Source organism: Macrotis lagotis, chromosome 2 (assembly GCF_037893015.1).
Source record: "Macrotis lagotis isolate mMagLag1 chromosome 2, bilby.v1.9.chrom.fasta, whole genome shotgun sequence".
NCBI classification, from domain to species: domain Eukaryota; kingdom Metazoa; phylum Chordata; class Mammalia; order Peramelemorphia; family Peramelidae; genus Macrotis; species Macrotis lagotis.
In genome coordinates this window covers 81519913-81546387 of record NC_133659.1, presented here as the reverse complement: position 1 = coordinate 81546387, position 26475 = coordinate 81519913, and the positions used below count along the sequence as shown (strand labels likewise).

The 26475-nt window shown below is 32.9% G+C and overlaps 1 protein-coding gene across 3 annotated transcripts in view; it reads right to left on the bottom strand.

Annotated features, from left to right (window-relative positions):
- Positions 1-26475, bottom strand: part of HMCN1 (hemicentin 1) — an 814916-nt gene that overhangs the window by 3103 nt on the left and 785338 nt on the right. For 2 of the 3 annotated variants that reach the window (XM_074222240.1, XM_074222238.1), the window contains exons 101-106: positions 24841-24954; positions 23566-23691; positions 17879-18007; positions 15967-16317; positions 11847-11966; positions 5363-5489 (exon numbers count right to left, since the gene is read on the bottom strand). In XM_074222240.1, the coding sequence (XP_074078341.1) occupies positions 5363-5489; positions 11847-11966; positions 15967-16317; positions 17879-18007; positions 23566-23691; positions 24841-24954 (967 nt within the window). The remainder of the gene's footprint in view (positions 1-5362; positions 5490-11846; positions 11967-15966; positions 16318-17878; positions 18008-23565; positions 23692-24840; positions 24955-26475) is intronic. The other variant, XM_074222239.1, reaches the window with a different exon arrangement.

Here is a 26475-nt window from a genome sequence, read left to right as displayed (position 1 = left end):
TATCATTTGTATATATTGCTTTGCTTCTGGTCTCCTCAACTGGAATAAGTGCCTTGAGAGAAGGGACTACTTTTTTTTATTTAAAAAAATATCCCTAGAATTTAGCATAATATCTGGTGCATAGTAGATGCTTGATAAATACATATTGATTTGATTTGATACCCCATTCCTAAATTAGGGATTGCATGTGATGGAAGGAAAACTCAATGAATTCTGTTAAAAAGCTAAATACGTGAGGTGTTCCACAACATCCTGTACTGTTGCCTCAATTTGAAATGGAAATGATGCCTGGGTTTTCAGAGACAAGAGTAGCAGAAGACAGATAGTGACAGAATCTAACATGCTGGAAAGTCTTGCTTTCCCAGTATCAGTTAAGGATAACCTGTGACCTCCATGGTTGAAATGGCACACAGTCATTTGGTTTGATTGGTTCAAAAGAGTAAAGGCCAAATATACTCACTCCCTAGCTGAAAGAATTAACTCAAGCATTTGGCCTCTAGGGAGTTTAATTTTTTCACCCCCTTATTTGCCATGGTCAAAAAATTAATTATCTAGTGATCACTCTACTGCTGATGAGTCTCTGTGCTAACTAAAAGAATGTTAAGGAAGTAGAAACGGCTTGCTACTAGGATTTGATGTGAATTCTTTCTAGCTTGGTACAATGTCAAAACATTTTTGCTGGGAAAAAAACCCTTCTAGAGCTCAGCATTATTACCCCAGTGTTGTCTCCCAAGAAAGTCTCCTTATCTTTGGATGAGAATATCTTGTGTATTTAATGAAGATACAGTATATCCATGCACACATTTCTTTTTTTGCTAGACCATACACGAACGTTTTAAGAACTTTAATAAGTCACAGTGCCTATTAAGTATAAGACTATTAATACTCAAAACTCCTTGATTAAATAGGCATTGATACTATAGCTTATTATATTATTAACCATTATTATTATTATTATAATTATTATAACTATTAACTATTTTGGTGTCATGGATCCCTTTGAGAGTCTGATAAAGCCTGTAGACACTACTGAGATTAATATTATAAAATGAATAAAATAAAATATATAAAAGTATAAAATAAACCAACTATATTAAAATATAGTATTAAAGCATGTTTTTCAAAGTTCACGAACCCCAGGTTAAGAAACTCTGTACCATGTATTGCTAAGAGAGTGAAAAAAATCATTTTCATTTTTTTGGTAAAATTATAAATTTATTTTAAACGTAAATACAAAATGAGGAAAGAATATAAAACAATATCATGTATACCCCAGAATATGAGAAGATTCTACATCAAATAAAAAATTTCCATTTCATTTCTGTATGATAAATACTACTGTTTTCAAAGCTGCCCTGCTTTTCTTTGTTTCCTTGTGGGTTTTTCTTATTCTCCATTTTGCATTTTTAACTTTATTTTTTTCTACTCCTTTTTCCCACACCCGTTAAAAAAGACTACAATTAAGCACAGAAAAATGCATGTATATGTACATATACACAGTATACATAGATATCTATAAACATACACATATATATCACATACACACATATGTGACTGTTCCAAATTTATTTCTACTTGCCATCTGTTTCTTTGAAGGTAGACTATTTTCTTTTATAAGTCCAAGTCTTTTCATATTTTTCTTAATCAACTAGCCCATCATTTGCCTACAGCATGACATTATTCTAACTCAATCATATCTGATTTTCTATATTCCTTCTATTATTGACTGCATAAATTTTATTTATATAAGAAAATTTTAATTTAAATTAATCAGAATTATATATTTTATACTTCAATGCTCTCACCCTATAATACAGTTTAGTGTCTGATACTGCTGAATCTACTGCTTTAGATCTTTTCCCCCTGGTTTCTCTGGAGTTCCTGACCTTTTGTTCTTTTAAATGAATTTTGTTATTATTTTTTTTCTAACTTAGCAAGATAATTTTTTAGTAATTTAACTGAGATGGCATTAAATAAATTAGGTAAAATTGTCATTTTAAAACTATGTTGGCTTTACCTACCTGTGAACAATAAGTATTACTTCAATTATTTAGATCTGCATTTACATAAAAGTGTTTTATGCTTATATTCATATAGTTATTATATCTGAGGTATAGGCTTAGTTGGTTTTATATTGTCTAGTTATTTTTAAAAGGTGTAAAGCAATACTGAATAATTTCTAACACAGTATATCTTTCCTATTTTTCTCTTTTGACTAAATCTATTTTAGCCCTAACTTTGACTGATAGCATGATTTCTATACCTGCTTTTTGTACATAAAAAATTCTATTCCCGCCTTTTTTCTTTATGTGTGTATCTCATTTTTTATTGTTTTCTGAAAGCAACATACTGTTGAATTCAAATTTTTAATCCACAATCCAATTTTTTCCTATGGATAAATTAATTCTATTCACATTCTAATCTATAATTAATTACTTGTATATTTTCCTCCTTTCAATTTTTCCTCACTATTCTTCTTACCCTGTGCTCTCTCTCTACTCCTCTATTTCTACCTTCCTTACTTCTACCTGCTACTTAGCCCTCCTATTCCTTAGCCTACCCATTTCTCTAAGAATTCCCATCCTTATCCTCTCCTTGCCAACTTCCCTGCCCCGCTTCTTCCCTACTCCTAACCCCTTGCTCTCTTATTTCTTTCTGGATTTAGAAGATGTTTTTCCCTGTTTAATCTCTTCCCATTGAGAGTAAGCATCTATCTTTACCAGCCCTCCCCCTAGTTTCTTTGTATCAACTTTTCCTTTCAATCCTTATTTGTATGAGATGATTAATCCTTTTTAACTCTCAGTACAGTTTTTTTAAGAATCATCCCATCATATTCAGTTCTGCCCAAACCTTTCTTTCAAACTACCCAAATAATAATGATAGTCATAAAAGTGCTGATATTTTCATATAAAAGAAATAAATAATTTGACCTTATTGAGCTCTTTATAATTGGCCTTTTAATGTTTACCTTTTATTTCTCCTGGATGTTATATGTCAAACTAAGTTTAAGTTCTGTTTTTGTCATAAATATCTTGAAGTCTTTCAGTTTGTTCAATGTCTATTTTTTTTTTTTCATTCCAGATTACCCTTGACTTTTCTAAGTTAGTTACCCTTGGTCTTAACCGCAGCTCTTTTGCTTGAAGAAATATACTATTCTAAGACCTTCAGTTCTTCAACATAATAGCTACAAAAGGATAATTCTTATTATAGCTCTAGGATATTAAATTTTTTTTCTTGTTGCTTCCAAAATTTTCTCCTTAACCTGGGAGGTCTATCTCTTTCAGATGGTGATTGGTAGATTTTTTTTTTTTCTATTTCTATTTTAACATTTTTGTTCCCAAATTTCAGGACAATTTTCCTCGATAATTTCTTATAAAGTTGTATCAATATTCTTTTTTGTTAATCAGACTTTTCAGGCAATCTGGCTATTCTTATATTATTTCTACTCCTGATTGCTTTTCTAATGAAAAAAATTTCAGATTCTCTTCTATTTTTCATTCTTTTGATTTCATTTTTATTATTTTTTTTGGTGTTTTACTATGCCAATAGCTTTCTTTGCCCAATTCTATGCTAATTTTTAAAGGAATTATTTTCTTAAGTTTTTGATTGTCTATTTCAAGTTGATTGATGCTCTTTTCATAAGTATCTTGATTTTTCTTATAATTTCTCTTTTTTTTTCTAATTTTTCTGTGATCACTATTTATTTGATTTTTAAAGTCCTTTTTTAAAGTTCTTCCAAAACCTCTTTTTTTTGTGCTTAGGACTATTTGATGTTTCGTATTGATAAAGGAATTTTTTTTTAGCTCCATTATCTTCATCTGAATATGAATTGTGGTCTTTTCTATACCCATAGTAGCTATCTAGGGTTGGGCTCTTTATCCTTTGCTTACTCATCTTTGTTTTTATTTTTGTTTTATTTTGTTTTTAATAGTGATTAGAAACAGCTGTTAATGTAATCAAGTTCTAGTTCCAAGGTATGGGAATGATGCTTCAAGTCTTGGGCTCTTCTTACTATTATTTTTTGAGGTCTCTCCTGAGGCTCAGTCTAGGGCTTTCCTCTTCACTTTTAAACAGTGGCTAGGGCCCTCAGTCACACTGTCCAAGAAATTATCTTGGTCCCTGAAGTCCCGCACCCCCACTTCTGTACACACTAGGTGTGTACTAGCCCCTCCGCCCCAACTGTAGCTCAGCCTGGGGCATGTCTGCTCAGCTCATTTGTGCTGTGGAAGATAATTCAATCATCTCTTATTCTGCTATCAGATCCCTTAGACTGTCCTGAGTTTCTACTGCTGAGGATGACTCCAAACCCTAACTGCCCATAGGGCTTATTGTTGTGGATTCTGCCTTGTGGAGCTGTTTGCACTCAGGCTGAACCTTTGTTCCTGAAGAACAGGTTTTTCCTGGGGTCTTCTCAAGTTGTCTTAGGAGGATAATTGCTTTACCCTGACTTCTGTTTATTTCTGCTGCTCTATCTTACTTCTGAGACAATGTTTGAATTTTTTTTGTGGAGGAAATTTGAAGAGTCAAAAGTTTTCTGGACTACTCTGCCATCTTGCAAGATCATTTTCATTTTAATGACTCACTTGCCCATTTCCCCCCATTCAGTACTTTTTAGTTTAATAAAGCTAAAACTTCTCCACATCTCAGAAATGATTCTTGATCAACAGCGGGAAGCACATATTTGGCCATGATACTTTGGGAGTTCTGGCACTATCAAGAGGAAAGAGAAGCCTGGACTCCTACCAATTTCTGATCATGGGACATTTATATTCCCCACCTAGTGAAAATGATACCCAGTGTCATCCCCAGACACATTCTGAGTATCTGTGATATTCAACTGCTGTTAAGAGATTCATTGACCCCAAATAAACTATTTTTTTTCTTTTTACCTTGAGCACTGAAATATAAAAGTGGTATTTTGTTCCAAACCTAAAGGAGAACAGTGATGCAGACAACAGGAAAGTTAAGAAAGGCTAAGGTATTTATGAGAAGAAATGTGACTCATCTTTCCATATTCCCATTCCTAGCAATAGAAATGCTCCTTAAAGTTCTTTAAACTCAAAGCATTTAAAACCTGCAGCAAAATGAGTAAAACTGGAATATTTCAATGGATAAAATTAAGCTTCGTTATCCAATAAAGTTAGCTATGGTGATAGAATCCTACCAAAGAAAACAATGGCAGCCAGAGGTTAATGCTTTTGCTTAATCAGCTTTTGTATGATCTCATTATTTTTCAATAACATAGAAGAATGAATAGACTATAGTCTTGCTTTTGAATAAGACTACCAGATGGTATTTAATGAAAGAGAAAAGATCCAGGGATGATTTCAGAAAAAATCTAGGATGGGAAAGATGGACCTACCCTGAAACAGGCTCCCGTTGATAGTTGGGTGGACATGGTGTGTCTATGCACTTGTAGCTTCCTCTCATGTTGAAACACATTCGATTGGGTCCACAATGAATGTTCTCTTCCAGGCATTCATCAATATCTAATTAGATCAAAAAAGTACCACACTATTCATACCCTGGTTTGGAAAGACTTTTTTGCACTTAGTTATTATATTAGACAATGTTCTCTTGCTTTTGAGACCACTGGGCAGGGGCACACTTACCTCTGAAATGATTTCTCTCCCATTCTTGGTTGATTATTAGAGTGAGCACTGGGATGGATTCAAGATACTGGGTCTTAATCTTGTTTAGGCATTAACTTCAGTTGTATGACTAGTTGTATTAGTTTATATGTAATATTTAATATAATATATATGTGAAAAACATATGAAATAGTATGATAACTAAATAGTTAACCTATTTATGTCTTGCCTTGTGATGTAACATGGCATAGTAGATAGAGGAAATAGGTTCATGTTTCATGACAAATATTGATATATAATCCCTGGGCAAGACATTAATTTTTCAGTGCTCTAAGGACATACTCCAAGATTGTCAGTAGCAGATAACATGCTAACCTTCATTGGTAGTGATAGTTTTCTCACCTAAGTGTTCCTGAAACTAATAAAATCACAGTTTGGGTCCTTATCCTTATCCTATGTTCTATTTTACAGAGGAGATTGCTCATTTATAAAATGAGGATTAAATAATATCTGGATTCTTATCAGAACTGACTAAAAGGGGGAATAACATCCAACTGAATTGGGGAAAGAAATCTAGCTTACCTTAAGGAAAGCAAGAGGGGAAGGGGATAAGAGAAGTGGGGTATGATAGAAAGGAGGGCAGATTGGGGGAAGGGATAAGTCAGAAGCAAATTACTTTTGAGGAGGGACAGGGTAAAAGGAGATAGAATAGAGTAAATGGGAGTGGGGGAGAATAGGATAGAGGGAAATACATTTAGCAATGGTAAATAGGTTGTATAACAGGACAAAAAGAGAAAATGACAAATGTTGGAGGGAATATAGGGGAAATGAGACTGATGGAGAAGTTATGAAATGATTCAACAATTCTGTTGAACAATATGGAACTATGCCCAAAAATCTACCATGCCTACCCTTTGACCTAGGTAATTATGGGAAAAATACTGAAACAAATTTGTTTGATATAAACCTCATTTCTCAAATTAAAGAGAACTCAAATTTATAAAAATATGACTTATTTCCCAATTGACAAATGACCCAAAGATATGAACCATTTTCAGATGGATTATCAATACTGTCTATAGCCATATACAAAGTGTTCTAACTCACTATTGATTGGAAAAATGCAAATTAAAATAATATTTATTAGATTGACTAATAGGACAGAAATGAAAAATTACAAATGTTAGATGGGATGAGGGAAATTGAGGCATTAATGTACTGCTGGAGAAGCTGTGAAATGATTGAAGTATTCTGTAGAGCAACTTGGAACTAGGCCCAAAGAGTTATAGAACCACACAAATCCTTTGACCCATCAATGTCAAAAGAGATGAAAAAAAGTAAGGAAAAGCATACATATATATATAGATATAGATATAGATATAGATATAGATATAGATATCAATATGGATATTATTTATAGTAGCTCTCTTCTGGAGGCAAGCTGATGGTGTTTGAATACAGATTGAAGGATACTTTTTTTTTAAACTTGATTTTTCTTGAGATTTCTCTTTTTTTTAGGGGGGTAGGGTGCTATGTTTTCTTTCACAATACGACTATTATAGAAATGTTTTATATGACTGCACATTTTTAACCTATATCAAATTACTTTCTTTCTCAGTGGGATTTGGGAGTGGGAAGAAGGGAGTGAATTAGAAGTCAAAGTTTAAAAAATTGAATGTTAAATTTTTTATATGTAACCAGGGAAAAATAAAATACAAAGTAAATTTAAAAAATATTATCTGGATACACTAAATTGGAACTGTGGATAGGTAGCTGTTTAGAGATAGAAATATAAATCTTATGAATGAACCAATCTCTCAAAAGTCTATCATCAAGAATTCCTGCATTTGACACTGAAGCTAGAATTTCTCAGAAAAAGATAGTCCTCAAAAAACCAAAGGTGAAGAGAGTCAATCTATTAGAAATTAAAATATCTGATTTCTAGTTCAGATTCTGTTCTGAACTTCTGAAGAACTTCCTTACCCTCTTTGGGCATTTGTATCCTCAGTTGTAAAGTGTAGGAAATAAGATTTCATGATCTCTAAGGTACCATCCATTTCTAAGGCTTTGTGATCTTGTGACTCCTCCTAATTGACCTCCTTGTTCCTCTACTCTAGCTAACTTCATTTCCCTAATATTTTAGTAGGGAAATGGCTCTTATTTTTATAAGAGAATATCCTTTTTGTTTTCAAGTTTGGTGGCTAGTACCTTGCTATCCTGGTAAGACTGATAGCAAAATATACAGTGAAATCTTTTTGAGTAATAATAGTATCTTAATTACCAGAGCCTTTCATTGCTTAGATTGACTCAGATGGGACCATGAAAAATGTAGTACAAGAATGTGTTTGCATTAGGTACTCTAAGGTATAATATCCTCTAAAGGTCTGTCTTGTATATTTGGACTTATTATTACAATGGTTATCAAGACTTTTTAGTTCTCTAGAGATTTTGAAGAGTTTAAGACCTCATAGACTATATAGAGTATAAATTTCTATATTCCAAAGCAGAGAGAGAGAGAGAGAGAGAGAGAGAGAGAGAGAGAGAGAGAGAGAGAGAGAGAGAGAGAGAGAGAGAGAAAGAGAAACAAAAAACAACTAACATTACTACAACCAAATCAGTTAATGGAAAGAGTAGTGTGCTTTTTCAAGTTGCCAATATGGTAATGTCTGGTTTCTTTAATTAAATATTATAAGTGAGTTTGTTATTCCAGACACTAAGTAGAGACTGCTGGAGACCTTTCCCTGTTTCTTTCCCCTAAGGTTTACTTTTATCCACCAAATTCTTACCCATACCTTCCATATTAGAAAGTAAGTTCCTTGAAGTCAAGGACTACTTTTATTTTTTCTTTATATCTCCAGCAGTTGGCATAATGCCTGGAAGCCAAAAAAAGCACTTAATAACTTTGTTGATTGGTAAGTGATAGTGTAAATAATAATACCTCAAGTGGTCAGTTCATTAGCATTGTAAAGGCTTTAATAATAGAGCTAGTTACTAAGAAGCCTAGAAAATTACTTGCTGCATGCCACAATCCCTTTTAGAATGCCCATTAATCAACAAACAAAATCCTGGAAGCTATTGACTATTGCATTTTTGTGTTTCTTTAGTGGATAGAGTGCTGGGGTTGAAATCATTAAGAGTTTATTAGCTGTGTGACTCTAAGCAAGTCACTTAGCCTCTGTTTCCCCTTGCTTTCCTCCTCTTTAAAATGAGTATTAAAACTAGCACCTACCTCCCAGGGTTGTTGTGAGGAACAAATGAAATAAAATATGTATGCCATTAAATAAATATAGAGTCTATTAAAGATGAAGCAAACTTATTTCAAGAGGGGACTGTTAATAATGGAGGGACTAGGAGAGATGTTATAGTATCATCTGGGTTGTTGTTTTAATGAAGCCAGAAATTCTACAAAAAAGAGGTGAAAAAAGAATGCAGTCCAAGATTGGAGAAAAACTTGTACAAAGATGGAGGTGGGAGATGGAAAGTCATGTAAAGGAAATAGCTATTAGGCCAAGACTATAATGGAAAATAGGGGAAGGGGAATAATTGAATTAAAACTGGAAAGGGAGATGACAGATTGTAGAAAGCTTTAAATTCCAAGCTGAGCATTCTATATTTTATATTATAGATAAAAGGAAGCTATTTAAGATTTTTTTTTGAGTCTGATGATATTGTCAGGCAGACTAGTGTTGTTGTAGTATGGCAATTATGTGTAGTATAGAGAATAGAGTATTATGTTTGAACTGAGGGTAAGTGATTCACTTTTTAAAAAAGATTTTAGGAAAAAAGATAATTGACACATTTGAATCTTCAATAAAGCAGAACATTATAATCCAAATATTAATAAAATCACAGATCATTTCTGTATATATGGACAGATTAGTCTGGTGCTTTAATTCAATGTTAATAGACTATATAAATTCAGAATTGCTAGAATTGGTTAGTGAGATTTCCGAAGAAAATTCAAGGTTGTGCTCTCATCTCATAGATTTCTATTATTTGAATCTATCATCTGTCCTCATGCAATATCAACTCCATTATGATTTGCTTTTTCTCAGTTTAGTTTATATTCTAATCTCCCAAAATAAGAAAGTCCTGGGTGAATCAATGGCAGTCTTTTGTTTCTCATAAACATCCTAGTCATTTTTAAGAGATATAAAAATATTCCAAGTCATTTTTTATAGTTAACTTTAGTGGCATAATTGTTTTCTCTCATGTCTTTATAAAACCACAATAACATGAAACCCATTTAAATTGCAAACATTTTACTTTACACCTGGTTTTAATTTTAATACATGATTTTCCATTCTTCAAAGTATAATTGAGATATGAAACACAGTTTGAAGTGAATGAAACTGACAAGAATAAGTGAAAAGGCAAATAGGCATATATCTATATATACATATATATATATATATATATATATATATATATATATGAAATAGAGGGAAAAAACATTATTTCTCATGGACTCAACAGAATTTAAGCTTCAACAAATTGTTTCCTATTGCAATTTGGTCCCTCTAGATATTTCAGTATTGATCAGGGTGCTTGGTATAGGAATCAAGAAAAGGCTAAGAAACCAAGGTAATGATCATGTAGATAGCTTGAAGGAATTGTACCTTCAAAGTTCTGATTGTTCTGCCAACTCTGTTATATTTAAGTTTAGGGAAGGTGTTGCAGAATGAGGACTTAGGACATAGACAGTGCCACAACCCCCTCAATATCTCTGTGGCACTTGTTACTATAAGTTCCAACAATCCCACTTCTTACAGTGTAGGATAGTTGAAAGGGCAATGGAAGAGGTGGTAGTCAGGAGTCCAGAGCCCTCTACCTATGCCATTCATTGCTGTATGACCTTGTATTTTATGACCAAAGATGTCCATTACAACTCTAAAATTCTTTCAGTTCACTGAACTTCAATTTCCATTCTATATAATTGATATAATAATGCTTATTCCACTTATATTTCACAATATTTTGAAGAACTAATGAAGCTATGGCTCTTGAAGTATAAAGTCATCAGGCAAAAGTATTATTATTTTAGTGTCTTAAATGGCAACCTACATATAGGGAATATTTAATATCTGTCGAATGAATAAAGTCCTATACTGTTGCTGTACACCAGAAATGATTTTTGGGTTCTTGAAGGTTATGCCAGTAGAAGTAGAGAATTTCTTTTCTTAGCAAATCAGGAAAAATATATGTTGAGATGTGGGAGGGATGCATTCTGCATTGAATTTCTTGGGGGAGTACACATTCAGATGAAATTAAAGATATTTTAAAAATACTTGATTTTATGGGATAGGAATTTTCATCGTTCAGGTTCATTTTTCAACTTTTTCTTATTTTCCAACTGAACAGTGGGGAATTTGTATATTCCTGTGGTGGTGATGAGAAGAAAGAAGGTATATGAGAGCAGAATTCTGAAGTTGAAGTCAAATAACAACCTATCATGGTTTTACTTCTTTGATCTCAATTCTGATGAAAGAATCTAAATTTTCCTAGAGAATCCCTTCTAGAAAGAACATTTAAGGAAGCATGAAAGGAAGATTCAAAAAGTTGTATTCTTTCTAAGTGATTTGTTTATTGGACTTAGAAGTGTTGGACATTTATAAGTAATAAATTGACACCATTTGGTCACAGAATAATGAGCTCCTAAAGTAACTCTTTTGAAACTTAGAGAAGCAGTGTGGAATGAGAGAAAAAAAATCCTACACTTGAAGTGAAGGGAAATCTGGGTTCAGCTCTTACCTTGGCTACTTACTAAATGTATGACATTTGGCATGAAATTTATTCTAAGATTCAGTTTCCTCTATGAAGTATAAAAATGAGGATAGTCATATCTGGAGTATCTCATAGAACTGTTGTGAAATTCAGTTGAGATAATGTTAGTAAAACATTTTGGAAAACTTAGAGGGCTACATAAATGGCAGCTTACTTTAGGGACTTGTTCGGGTTTCGTTTGGAAGGTCATCTGGTCCAATTTGCACTTGACCAAGAAACCCAGTTACAACTTTCTTAGCAAGAGTTTAATTCACCTTCTCTAAGAGAACATCATTTCATTAGGCAGCCCATTCAATATATGGAAAGTTGTGGATGTTAGGAAGTTTGTCTTTATATCAAGCCTGGCAAGTTAAATGAAAGAACTGGAGAACTCAACCAATGGAAAAGAGGAATGGGCAGATAAATGATGAATTATTTGAAAAGCAAAACATGCTTCTTAGTTTTTAAATCACTGTGAAGAAATGTTCTTACCTTGACATGTCTTGCCATTTGGCATAAGTTGATAACCAGGTGGACAGATACATTTATAGCTTCCAAAAGTGTTTTTACACTCATGTTGACAGGAATCTCTATTTTCACATTCATCAATATCTATTCAGGAAAAAAAAGACAGTGTATAACCCTGTAATACAAACAGAACATCTGACAAATTAAACTGTTAAAAATCAGTACGCAAAAAATCCCAAATGTTTCCATGAATATTTCTGCAACCTATATCAAAATGTTGATACTTTTCCTCCTATAATCTTTTAAAAAAATATTAAATCACAATAGACTAAGCTATATACTGCGTAAACCTCTTTTTTTTTTTGTACATATAATGGCTACAGGTCAACACTGAATAATCTTCAGGTAAAATAAACAGATTTAAATATATATATATATATATATGTATATATATATATATATATATATATACACATACATACATACATATATTTAACCAGAACCATGAAGTGCTAAATTCTTCACATTTTTCAGAAAATTCGGTTTCTGCTTAAATTAATTGGGTAATAGTCATAATTATAGTTTGAATTTTTGGCTGTTAATACACATATGTGCTGAAGTTTATAATTCATAGATGTGTGCATGTGAATGTCATTCACTATTCCAATCCAACTAATATACTCTGCTGCCAAAAGTTATTTTCCTTAACTCCTCTACTCAACCAACTCTAGTGGCTTCCTTTTTATTTTTATTTTTTTTTTAGGTTTTTGCAAGGCAAATGGGGTTAAGTGGCTTGCCCAAGGCCACACAGCTAGGTAATTATTAAGTGTCTGAGACCGGATTTGAACCCAGGTACTTCTGACTCCAAGGCCGGTGTTTTATCCACTACGCCACCTAACCGCCCCTTCCTTTTGTTTCTAAAATAAAATACAAATTCCTCTTCAGTTGTTAAAATACTATAAAATTCATTTCCACTCTAACTTTCCAGTCTCATTGGATATTATTCCCCCTCTCCTACTCTGATTCAGTCAGGTGGCCTTGTCTTCTCTTTGTTCCTCACATACACCTCCTCTCTTTGAACCTTTGTAAGGGTCGTCTCAGATGCCTGGAATAATTTATTTCCTCCCTTCTCCCCACATGAGTCCCTCTCTTTCTTTAGAATGCATCTTGGACACCATATTTTTGCATGAATATTCTACATGATAGTCCTACCTGCTTAATTCTCTCCCTCTCAAATAATTTTTTGTTTATTTAACAATTTGTATATATTTTAATTTATTAATTTGATATCTATGTTGTATAAGTTTTTATATATGTGTTACCTTCTCTTTTAGATTATATACTTATTATAAGTAGGGATTATTTCATTTTTAATAGTTTTATCCCCAGTGCCTGGCAAATGGGGTATAGACATTCACACATACATAATTTCCTCAACGAAACAAAAAAAAAATGGATTTTTATTTGATTATGCCATTCCCTGAACTTTATATCCTAAAAACAAACTCATTTTCAAGAAAAAATGTGTCAATCAATTTTGTTACTTTTCAAGCCATTTTAATTTTAAACAATGCTTTAGGTTTCAAAGTGTATAATATAATTTTTTGGTTTCAGGTTTGTCTTGCTAATTAAATTCTCATTTAACCTCACACATAGTTACTTTATTAACTGACTCCAAAGAATAGTCCCCTTTTCTGAGCACATACCACTTAATGGCAGAATGAGGATGAGACTAAGAAATGAATAGATCATAGGATTGGAACTATCAAGGCATTGAATAGAGGGAAAAAAAATTGCTGTGGATGATCCATAAAGTGCATAGCTGAGAATTGTCAGTTTGCTTCAAATATAATCTGCAAGGACTTCAAAAAGTTAATTACTAATATTCATCAAACACCTCTACATTCATTAAATTAAAATAACTGACATAGAATTGGCCATTTTCCTTTTGGAAACTAATTTTTGTTTCATTCCTTCATAATCTATCATAAGCCAAAATTTAAAAAAAAGAACAATAGGATGGATTGAAATTGTAGTATATTTCAAATGTAATTTCTATAAAGGGAGAATTGTCTGCAGAAGTAATTCTATAGACATCCTTGATGTTAAAATGGAATGAATTTGCTGTAAAAAACCTTAATTTTGGCATACTTCTGACATGATATTGTGATATTACTTTGATCCTTAACTAAAATCTCATTTAAATGCTTTGCAAACTCATTCTTTCTAATGAGTAAAAATACATTTGAGTTTATTGTACTTTTCTTGCTGTTATTATAAAGTTGTAATCTTTAGTGTAACTCTTTTTTTAAAAAATGCTTAATTTTGTAAAATAATTGACATTTTGATTAGTATTCCAAAACTTTTCATGGACAATGTCCAGTAATCATCTAACTCAGTCATCTGTTAAGGAATAGTCTGTATCTCTTAAGTTTGATCCTTCATTATGCTATATTGTTCATATTGTGTAAGTAGTTTTCTGTGCTTAGATGTACTTGAAAGGATTAGAAAGTGCAAAACAAAAAACTAAAACTATGAAGTTCCTTGGAGTGATATATCCTTTTAAGATGAATTAAAAAAAAAGAGAGTTAGGTAGTTTTCAGGTATAAGTAGGAAGGCTATTCAATGCATTTGATAAATAGTAGGCAAAGATTTGAGGGGAAAGACAAGGGAAATATGTTAGAGGATACCAGTTGGGATATAACAAGAAATGAGTAGGAATATAAGATTACTAACTTGTGGAAAATTTTGATGTAAACAGCAAGATGTTGATAAGCTACTAAAAAGCACCAAAAGGTTGTGGGTAAAAGACTATTATAATGAAAATGGCAGGGAAGTAAGTTGATCTTGGCAGTAGTATACAAAATCACTTGAATTAGAGGCAAGTGACTGACATACAAAGTTGAAGCTGTTTACAGTAGTCTTGCATTTGAAATAATGAAGAAGCAGTTAATTGTATTTATAAAAAGAATTGAGGAGAGTTATGGATCACTATGGGATTTGAGGAATGAGCATAATAATAATAAGGCAATGATGGCAAGGTCTCAGGAGAAGAAGGCATGAGGGAAGAGATAGGATCTGTCTTCAATATACTATCAGATGGCATATTTAGAGATTTAAGAAAAATGAGATAGTCTCTGGAACAATACAAAGAAAAAAGCCAGTGGAGTTACTGGATACAAATTCAATATTACAAAGATCATGAAAACAGAATCCAGAGAAGAGATTTAGGAGGCGAAATTAACCAAAATTGTTAAATACTAAGGAAAGAACTAGAACAATTAGAGTATAGTAGAAATCTTTGTATTTGACCATAACTTTGATTTTCACAGATCACAAATCACTTTAGTTTACAATTTGTTTTTAGTATAGTGTTTATGGAATGACCAATAATTAAAAATATATTTTCCACTTTCTTCTTTCTCTCATCCCCTGTAAAGTATATTTAAAGCAAATGGTGATATGATCAAAACAAGAACATAAACTTTGACTTGGAATTCAGTGAACTTTTGAAAACATGAAATGACAGACCTGTGAATTTTGTGAAGTATATTCAAAGGATCTATTTAAGCATGATGGAGACAACCTTATTTTGAACCCTCCCTCATATTATCTAATAATGTCCTACAGATCACTAGTAAAAAGAAGTCAACCAGTTACTTTTAAGGCATGTAACTTGAACATTTTGTTAAGAACTTTAGTGTTTGACTTTTGAATCAGTGCTTTGGCATCTCTCTGAGATAGTTACTACCTAAGGGTGTTAGGGTTTATGACACTGTATGTGTAATTTTTTTTGCATATGCACTTTTAACACAACTTTATAGTAGATGCTGCAGAGCTTAATTTCACTACTTCAAAATTATTTCTAGTAACATTTTTTTAAAGAGAGGAGACAAAGAGGAAATGTGAACAAAATGCAATGAATTATTAGGCTATATGAATGTAAATAAAGAATTTCTTTAAATTAAATTTGACTGCTTTAGCTGCCATAGTGTTTCTGTAGCTTCTGAAGTGAAAGCAGTAATTTGAGGTCATATGTGGCCAAGTGCACCAAAATTAATCAATTTGTTATCAATATACTTATTTGTAACCTCTGTCTAATAAGTGAATCCACAAAAGGCAATGTGATATGGCTGACATTTACCTATACATTTGTGATTTCTTGCCTCACAGCCTTCAGGGCAAGTTTTTCTAATATTCCTTTTAGTCCTGGAGATAGAAGTTCTGCTGTTTCTATACTCTGAGTAGGAGCTGTAGCGATTTGAGTACTGTCTGTAATGCTGTTGAGGTTGATTGTTGTCTCTCAGAGGGGAGAACTGTGCCAAATTATAGCTACTGGAACGGGCACCATAATTTGGCAGCCTCTCCAATCCAGCGCAAGATTTCCCGTCACCTAATAAATGTTGTCCAGGTGGACAGATACACTTGAAGCTGCCAGGAATGTTGGTGCACTGGTGTGCACAAGGATTAGGCACCTGTTCACACTCATTAATGTCTGCTCATGTGACATAAGCCATAAAAAAGAAGAAAAAAAACACAACACAGAAACAAAGCATCAGACTGTGGAAGAAACTGAAGACATGATGTCACTTGCCAAAGCCAGGAACACATCAAAAGTCAAGTACCACAAATCATGTCAGAGGGTTTTCTTCCCTTTTCCTCAAGTTTTTCTATCCAATCTTGTCCTAACAAAGGACCTACTTAAATACCCCTCCCCCAAAATTCCTATATATAATTTTCTTTCTTTTAACATTCTTTAAGAGGCAAGATGAGTAGAAATTGTAGTCTAGATTATAATTTTATGCATATATATATTTATGATAATTCTTTAAAATCTTTATCAGTCTTAGGTCTGAATACTCTACCAATATCTGGAAGAATTTTATCTTGATACAGATTTAAAACTATTGTTATAGGATATTGTTTAGAAATTCTTATAATAAATGATTTTGGTCCATTTATACAAATTATGTTTATATGCATATATAAACATACATTAATAGACATAATATGCATTATAAATTTGTTTTCTCAGAGGCCAATTTGTAATCCCTGATATTAGAGAAATTAGAAGAATAAACTATTGCAGATCCTCAAATATTTGTTATGTAAACAGAAAGAGATAAAATGTCAGATAAGGATGTAATACTAACTATATCACAACTTTTGAGTTATATGTATGGGCTTATATAGTAGGAAAAAACTATTTTGTGGGCCGTTAGATGGCGGGAAGACTCATCTTGAGTTCAGATGTGGCCTCAGACACTTAGTTGTGAGACCCTGTTTGTCTCAGTTCCTCATCTGTAAAATGAACTGGGGAAAGTAATGGCAAAACAGTATAGTATCTCAGCCTAGAAAACTCCAAATGGGGTCACAGAGAATTAGACACAACTAAAATAACTGAACAACAACTATTAATCTGAAAAAAGATTCTGTTCTGTTGTGATAATAGAATGAAGATAGAATTTTCTTGATTTTGGCTATTTACAGAAATATAGCATTTACTTTATGGTGGGCTACATAAACCTATTTTGGATAATTTAAAAATTAGTTCTTACATTATGAGCACTCAATGCCAAATGCTATCTCTAGTAACTTTTTAATTAGCATATTTACTTAGAATTTGTCCTTTGGTAGTTTTATGCTTATCTAAACACAAACATGAATTACTTATATGTTTTTTAAAATAATTATTTTTAAAGTTTCTTTAAAAATAGTAATTACTGTTATTATAACATTGGAGTGTTGATATAAAGTAGGTGAAGAACTGATCCAAGTTGTATCATGGTTGTCTTTAAATTAACTTAATCTTTATTATGCTAAAAAAATTAAGAAATAACTACTAATGAATTTTGCATTCATCTATTTGAAGTCTTTTAATTTTCTGAATAATCATGCACAATTTTATAATAGAAGCAATCTGGATGGTTTATCAACTTCAAAATGGATAGTATCTCTATGAGAACTTTTGTGTAGATAACAATAAGTGGTAGTCTGCACCATGAATGTGTTTTAATAGTAATTTTATTATTTAATAAGATTTCCTGTTAACTCACCCATACAGGGTCTTCCAACTCCTTGAGACCGATAACCTCGTGGACACACGCAACGATAGCTTCCTCTTGTATTTTCACAGATCTGGTTATATCTGCATTGATGAGTGCCATCTTTGCATTCGTCAATATCTATAGATATAGAGTTAACAAGAAGTGATGACATTTCCCCCCTTAAAATCCAAAGTGCTAATTTTCTATCTCAAAACATATAATCTTACTATAATTTCTAAAGATGGTAGAGAGACTAGCTTCTTACTGGTTACAAAAAAAGGATCAGATAATTTGATTGTTCAGTTTCTCCACTTTAATGAAACTCATTCCTTGATATTCTGGATCTCCTCCTATTTCTTTGATTACTCCTTCTATGTCTACTCTTTTTCTATACTGGTTCCTCTTTTCTTTATTTTGATAGATCTACATTGGTACTCCATCTACTGTTTGTTCCTTGCTCATGTCCTATGAATTCTTCATAAAGTGCAGTGTGGAACAATAGAAAGAATACAGCTTTGGATTCAGGGGATCTGGGTTCAAATTCTAATTCTAAGACTGCCTTTATGACTCAATTTCCTGCTTAGTAAAATGACGGGGCTGTTTTAGATAGTTCTTCAAGTTTTAGATCTATAATTCTGGGATCTACCCAAGGTGCCAGAGACCTTGTTTTAGGGTTTTTAATAATACAAAAGCAAAACTTGTCTCTTCATCTTTTATTTTTCTCTCTTGAGTCACTGTCTTGAGTGATCCACCTCTTCTTATTCATATGCTTTAAAAGTAACATTCCCCAAGATGTTTTTCTTGGCTTTCTCTCTTTTAACTCTTTTCTTTGGTCTTCTCTCACTTTCCACAGCTTCAAATATTTCCAATCTTTTATTCTAGAATTCTAACTCTCTACTGAACAGTGACAATTAATTTCCCACTGGAATCTCAAACTCAGTATCTTCAAAACTTAACTCTTCTTCATGTCCAAACCTGTTTGTTACATCTGCCTTCCCTTCTCCTGTTAATAGCATTACAAGTCTTCCAGGCATTCGTTCAAAAAAATCCAACAACTTAGATTTTGATTAGTTAAAGACATATCCATTTTTCTTTCTTAATGTATTTTTGATATTGTTTTAGTTCAATACCCCTAATTATTTTTCACCTGAGCTATTTCAGCCTCCTTACTGCTTTGTCTTCAATCTCTTCCTCTAATCAGTCATATGTTTAAATAGGAACTAAAAATGAGTCAGTTTTCATTGATGCAAATGCTTTCTCCAGTGAAAAGAGTTCACAACCCTGCCCAATTCTTCTCATTTTTTGTGATTTGACTCTGTTTTTACATGAATTTTGCATATGGAAGTCCATTCTTTACTTTCTCTTGACTTTAAGAGGAGCACATAGGTTGTTTGGCTCTCTTACTCATCACAGAACAAGTTTTCTTTTTTAAAAATCATATACATCTTTGATTACATCTCTTACTTTGTTTCTTCTTTATAGTTCCTTATGTGAAGGAAAGAGTAGAATAAATGGTTAAAATGCTGGACCTGGAGTCAGGAAGACCTGGGCTCAAATCCTATCCCAGATACTTACTTGGTACCTAACTGAACAAGTCAGTTGATCTCTCTGTGCTATGGTTTCCTTCTATAAATGAATGGACCCTATAGTTCCATTTAATGCAATATGGAAATGATGTGTTTAAACCTACTTTCATGCACTATTGCACCTTTCAACAGCCTTCTAAGTGAATTACTTTGAATATTCAAGTGTATCATGATTTAGCATATTGACATTAAAAACATGTCTGTGTTTCAAATTGAAGGGTTTTTTTTTGTTTTTGTTTTTGCTAGGCAATAGGGTTAAGTGGCTTGCCTAAGACCACACAGCTAGGTGTCTGACTAGACTAAGTGTCTAAGACCAGATTTGAACCCAGGTACTTCCTGACTCCAGGGCCGGTGCTTTATCCACTGTGCCACCTAGCCGCTCCTCAAATTGAAGTTTGATGTAATTAAATGAACTCTACAATTTTCCAAAGGTAATCCAGTCTGATTTACTCCTGGGTTCCATTCCAGACTCAATTCATTGTTCATTTTTGGTCTGTGGGCTCCCCATTTAATTGGTATTTTTATCCATTTATTTTAAATGAAATTTTTTTTCCATTAAAAACTTTTATCTCCTTTCCACTCCCCCCTTTTTTTAAAAAAAGAAAAACAAAACTCATAACAAATTCACATGATTAAGCAAAAAAAAAAATTCCTGCTTTGACCATAGCTAACTCATATCCATCTCTTTTTGCACCATGCATCCATCACCTCCCAATAGAAGGTAAAATAGCATGATTGCTAGGTTGATATCTTGAGTAGTTCTGGACTTCATCCAAGGTACTCTTCAGGGTTCAGGACTTAGATTGATCAGTCAGTCAAGAGGCATTTATTAAGGATCTATGATGTACTTGGCACTGTATTAGGCATTGGGAAAACAGACAATAACACATTCCCTGCCCTCAAGAAGCTTATCTCTCTTAGGGGAGACACTGACATACATAAATTCAATACATGGTAATTGGGGAAGGGAAAACGATAGCAGCTGGAGTGTCTGGACATCATGGTGTCATCTACAATTGCATCTAGATGACCTCATTATTTTCAACATGGACTTTGTATGATCTCCTCTATAATAATGTTGAATTCCTTTGGTAATCATAGTTCTTCCTGTTTTATGCTTGAGCCTCCCCTGGTAATAATGATCAAAAGGTTCCTAAATAAGATTGCTGATGTGACCTCTTTTATGAAATCTTGCATAGTTTTCATATGTGCATTGGAAATACCTTATTGGATAAGATGGTATAAGGCAGAATTTTGTTTTACTGATTAAAAAAATAATTTTTGATAATCATCATATAGTAAGGAAAATATGATCTTATATTCAGAACTTCTTTTAGTCAATTGTATAATTATAAAGTTGTGGACAGATGCTTGTAAAACTGAATATTGTCTATTCCCATAGAATGCCCTGAAGATGCACTTAATGTATATGGATTATTTTTATAAACTCTTTATATTGATAGGAAATTACTTTGAATATTCTAGTGTTCCATTGGCATTAAAAACATGAGTCTTTGTTTCAAATTGAAGTTTATTATTATTAAATAAACTCTACAATTTTCCCAAAGGCATTCCAGCCTGATTTACTCCTGGGTTCAGTTCTAGACTCAATTCATTGTTCATTATTGGTCTGTGGGCTCTCCATTTAATTGTTATTTTTGATATTAATTATTGATGTTCTCTAGGTCATTTGGGGGAATATTAATGAGGTTTGAGGTTTTTTCCCATGCTTTTGGTATCATTCTCAACTTTGTAAACCTTCTGAATTTATCCCATAATACCCATACAACTATGTTTCCTCCAGCAAGATTTTCTTTATGTGTATTAGGTCTAGTCTAATTGCTTTTGCCATGTTATCTTTTTCTACTCCCTTTATAAGCATATTCAGAACTAAAATACTAAATTTTAAGTGTGGGGTTTTACCGTCTTTGATGGCAAAACAGTTTATAAGATTTATAAAAAGTCTGCAAATCTTTTCCATCTTTCATCTGTTTGTTATGCTCCTTCTAGCTTCATCTTTAAATTCTCTTGGGAAGATTTTGCTTAGTCAAATCTCTTGCCAAGTTTTTTTTTATAATGTTTTACCCTACGGTGCTTTTCTCTGTTTTATGAGGCTCACAATCTTCCACATATTTTCTATGAGTTTATTTTCTAAATGACTATTGCCTTTGGCTGCCATAGATCTGTCTTGGCAAGTAAACCAACTGTTTGCTGCCAAAAGTTACCTTTTGGGCTCCTTTGCTCTCCTTGTTACTGTAATTTTTATATATAGTGTTTACACTTCTGTATGAAACTATGGTAATAAAATATATAGTTTCTTTTTTTTTTACGTAGTCCATTTGGGGGCACTAATAACCTGTTTAAATAGATCAGGTTGGGGTTTTAGTTGACCATTCTATCATTTCATTTTTATGCTTCCAACTTTGAACTAATCTTAGTCTTTGTTCTAACAAATCAGTAGTTTGATTTACAGGGACAGTTGATTCAGAAATGAGTCGCTCTCTACTTGAGTTCTTAGCATCGTAGATTTAGTGTTAAAAGGAGGTCATCTAGTCCAATGTACTTATTTTACAGATGAAGAAAGTCAATTCTAGTTAGGTTAGGTGACTTGCCCAAGTTCCTAGTGGCAGAGCCTGTGAAGAGCAATCAGAATGTCCTGAGACTTAAGGGATTATTACAAGAGAAATGATCATGCATGTGGAGCTCAAAGCCTTCAGAGTCCTTACAGAAGTTTGCATATTTGACAGTACAACAAAAAGAAGAGGGGGAAAATAGGAAGGGGTGTGGCACGGCAGGGAAAAGGAAGGAGAAAGGCTAGGTCAAAAGTTACATTTTTTTGCTTGGAGACTCCCATCCTATGAAGCTGGAGGTTTTCCTTATCTGCAAAGGACCCCCAGTTGCATATGCAGCTTGCCAGACTGACACAGCAATCTGTTGGTGCCCATCTTGCTTCCCTAGGACAAACAGGAAATCCAGCTTGGGGAGCAAACAACAAATTATATCAGCTAGTTAGGGGGTGGTGGGAAGGAAGGACTTTGTCCTTGACACATTTAGGGTCTCCTGCATGCTCTGGGTCCAGTGTTCCAGAAAATATGGTAATTCAAAAAGACAAGTTCAGGCAACCCCTTAATAGCCCATAACATCTAGAAGCTTCCATTTAGCTACCCCAGCTGCCAGTGTTTTTCCTTTCTTAATTACCATGTATTTATTTTATATACCTCTTGAGAGCAGGGAATGTTTTATTTTTTTGTTTCCCCAATAGATAGAAAAAAAGCACATTATATGACTGAGATGAACTTGTTGGCACTGGAACTCTGCTGGCATAGCCTTTGAGAACCCAAAATACCTCTTTACTACAGTGAGATACTGGAGTAGGAATATTTTCATCTAAGCACAACTTTGATCAGCTTAGTCTATCAGAACCTCTAGTGATTCCCCGTCACTTAACATATTAAATTCAAATTCCTCATAATCTGTCATTCAAATTCAAGGTTTTCTGTATTATGGTCTGAAAGTATTTTTAGCCTTATTTCTTATTATTCTCCAAAGAATACCCTTCAACTCCAGCCGAAATAGACTACATGCTTTTTCCTCATATATACACTGTGTTTTCTCAGTTTTCTGCTTTTCTTAATATTGTTCCCTCTGCTTATAATATCCTCCTTCAATACTTATTATTTATCTCTACTTGTAAATATCCTGATCATGATTTGGGATTCAGTCAAATGTCATCTTTTTAATGGAACTTTACATAATCCTTCCTAAGAAGGCACATTTTCTCTCTTCTAGGAATAGATGTAGAATTTGTTGTTTGACTAGAGTGGAAATAAAAATATAAAAGAATCATGTTTTTACACTCATAAAAAACTGATAATAATCTTAATTTCTTTTAGCTCTTATTAACAAAATCTCAAAATCTTCATGTTGTCACATACCAAGGTAGAGATCTGACAAAAGAAAGTACATTTACTAATAGATGTGAATTTAAGAGAAAACAAAACCTATGAGATAAAATTTGTTAAATGTTTTAAAAACTAAATTGGTTACTTGACTTGGTTATGATCAATCTTTTGAGACTGATCTTGACAATGGAAATGCTCATATACCTACCAATGCAGGTTCCATTTTCAGCTTTGGTCATTCCATTTGGACAAAGATCAATGCATTTATAGCCACCACGTGTATTTTTGCAATGTTGATCTGGTCTGCATACATTCTGTCTGCACTCATTCACATCTTGATAAAAGAAGGAAAATAATTCAAATTGGGAATGTCATTTTTTTCTTCTATAGAATAAGCAGCTTAGGTTTTCAAGAGCAACATTACCATCTAAACCAGTGAACGTCACTATTCATAAGACTCATTTCTACCAGAGTACCACTTGAGATTAGACATTCAGACAATGTATGTGAAATTAGACAATGAAATCAATGCATGTGAAATTATTTTGAACAAATACAGTAAATACAAATAACATATGAGACTATAAATCTATAATACATAGGCTTAAGCAACAGTATGAATTTATCTTGTCCTTATTTAATTTTAAATAATATGTGATTTATATATCAATGCTGCAAATCTTTAAAGAAGCCAACCAAAATATCACAGAATGTCAATTTTTTTCCTCTATGGAATAAGCAGCTTAGGTTTTAAAAAGCAACACCACCATCTAAACCAGTGAAGGTCATTTTCATAAGACTCATTTCTACCAGAGTACTAACTGAAATTAGAATCAAATCAGATACTGTATTTTGAACAAATACAGAAACATACAAATACCAAATATTATTCCTATAAATCTATATTACATAGGCTATAATACATACACAAGACATTTTATGAAATTTAGTCCTCATTTAATTTCATAGTATATGAGATTTATATACCTTGATGCCTCAAATCTTCAAGGAAGCCATTCAAAATATCACAGAATTGAGTAATAAGAAAGTAAAATAATGAAAATATATCATAAAGTCATATGTTTCTGAAATGACCACATGAACACATGAATATTAAGTTTTGTACGTGTGTGTGTGTGTGTGTGTGTGTGTGTGTGTGTGTGTAGACCATGATTTCATTTGTATTGGAAACTGCTGATGAAGAAATTCACTCAGTTAATGTAGATTGATATTTGCTCATCAACTTATATTATTAGAGAGTTGTATGGTATACCTAACCTAGATATTAAGTGACTGACTCAGGGTCACAAAGCTAGTGTATGTCCAAGTCTTCCCTAGTCCAAAGCCAGCTCTCTATCCATTGTTATCTATTGCTTGTGTATATGAGATGTCCTGAATATAAACCTGGCATAAGAAGTTGTTTTGGGCTACATTATAAAGTTGCAAAAAAGTCATGGACCTGAAATTATTGTCTATTTCCTACCCATGCATTTTCTTCCTTTAAGTTGATAACCAGGTTCACAGCCACAGTGGAAACTTCCTATGGTATTGAAGCAGCGCTGATGACAGGAGTTAGATTCTTGACATTCATTAATATCTATAAAGAAGAACAAACCATTAATAAGAAGTAGCTGGGGGGACAGCTAGGTGGTTCAGTGGATAGAGCACTGGCTCTGGAATTAGGAGTACCTGAGTTCAAATCTGACCCCAGATACCTTAGGCAAGTCACTTAACCCCATTTCCTTAAAAAAAAAAGAATAAGTAGCTGTGACTCAGGCAAATTTAGCCAGAATATTTAGTATTTCACATCCTGTTTCAATGATTTGTACTTATAATCATTTATCTCTAAGATCTCCCTCAAAAAACAATCTAATATTATCCTAATAGAAACTATTATATCTGTCTGTCTGTGGCATTACTGATTACCCAGTCTCCTATTTTTGTACTATTGATATATATATATATATGTATAATATATATTATATATATATATATGTGTGTGTGTGTGTGTATTCTTTCTCTCTCTCTCTCTCTCTCTCTCTCTCTCTCTCTCTCACACACACACACACACACACACACACACACACACACACAGAGTCAACTCTTCATCTGGTGCATTCACACCTATTCTTTAGTTCCCTCAAATGAGCTAAGATTTGATGATTTGTTTCTGTAAAATGCTACAATTTCTAGAGCCCTCTGAACGGGTAATGATCATCCTTAGTCTTAACATAAAAAATGCAAGGGGTCTTAACATTGTTTTATGTGTGTCAAGGACTCTTTTAAGCAGTTTGGTGAAGTCAATGGATCTCTTCTTTGAATATTGTTTTTAAATGCATGAAATACAGCTATCAACTATTTGCAAAAACAAGTTCTTAAACTTCAAGTTAAGAAATATTGCTCATTTAAGGCTTTTTTTTAAAATGGATTTTTATAAGGCAATGGAGTTAAGTGACTTGCCCAAGGTCACACAACTAAGTAAGTATTGAGTGTCTGAGGTTGAATTTGAACTCAGGTCTTCCTGACTCCAGGGCCCTAGCTAATGGATCTAATCCAGTGCTCTATCTAATGTTTTTATCATATAATAGCTCTCTAACTATATTATAGCCACTTGTGTTATTTTCTTTCTCAGTGAGAGTACACTGACTATAACTTACTCAAACTTCAAACCTCCCCTTATGCCTAGCATAGTATTCTCAACATTGTGAAGACTGGATAAAGGCTTATTTTTTGGGATCTTGTAAGTGATGGGCATGAGAAACTTCTTTCTAATCCATTCTAATATCACAAATATATAGAAATATACTAATTATACTTCTTTACTTTAAATATCTTACATTCCTTGGATAATCAAAGTTCGATTATGGAAAGTTACTGTCATGTTGGAATGATAATTACAGGGAAGAAAGGAAGAAAGGAAGAAAGGAAGAAAAATTTTTAAATAAGTCTTGGAGTCATCCTTTCCTCTCTACTTTCTTACTATCATACTCATTATTTCATGATTATTGCTAGATAGCCTTCTATCCTCTCAATTTTCATTCTCTAGCATCCAATCACTGTTCAGGATGATCTTTGACAGATTAATTTTCTATGACCTAATTTTCATCAAGTAAGTTTT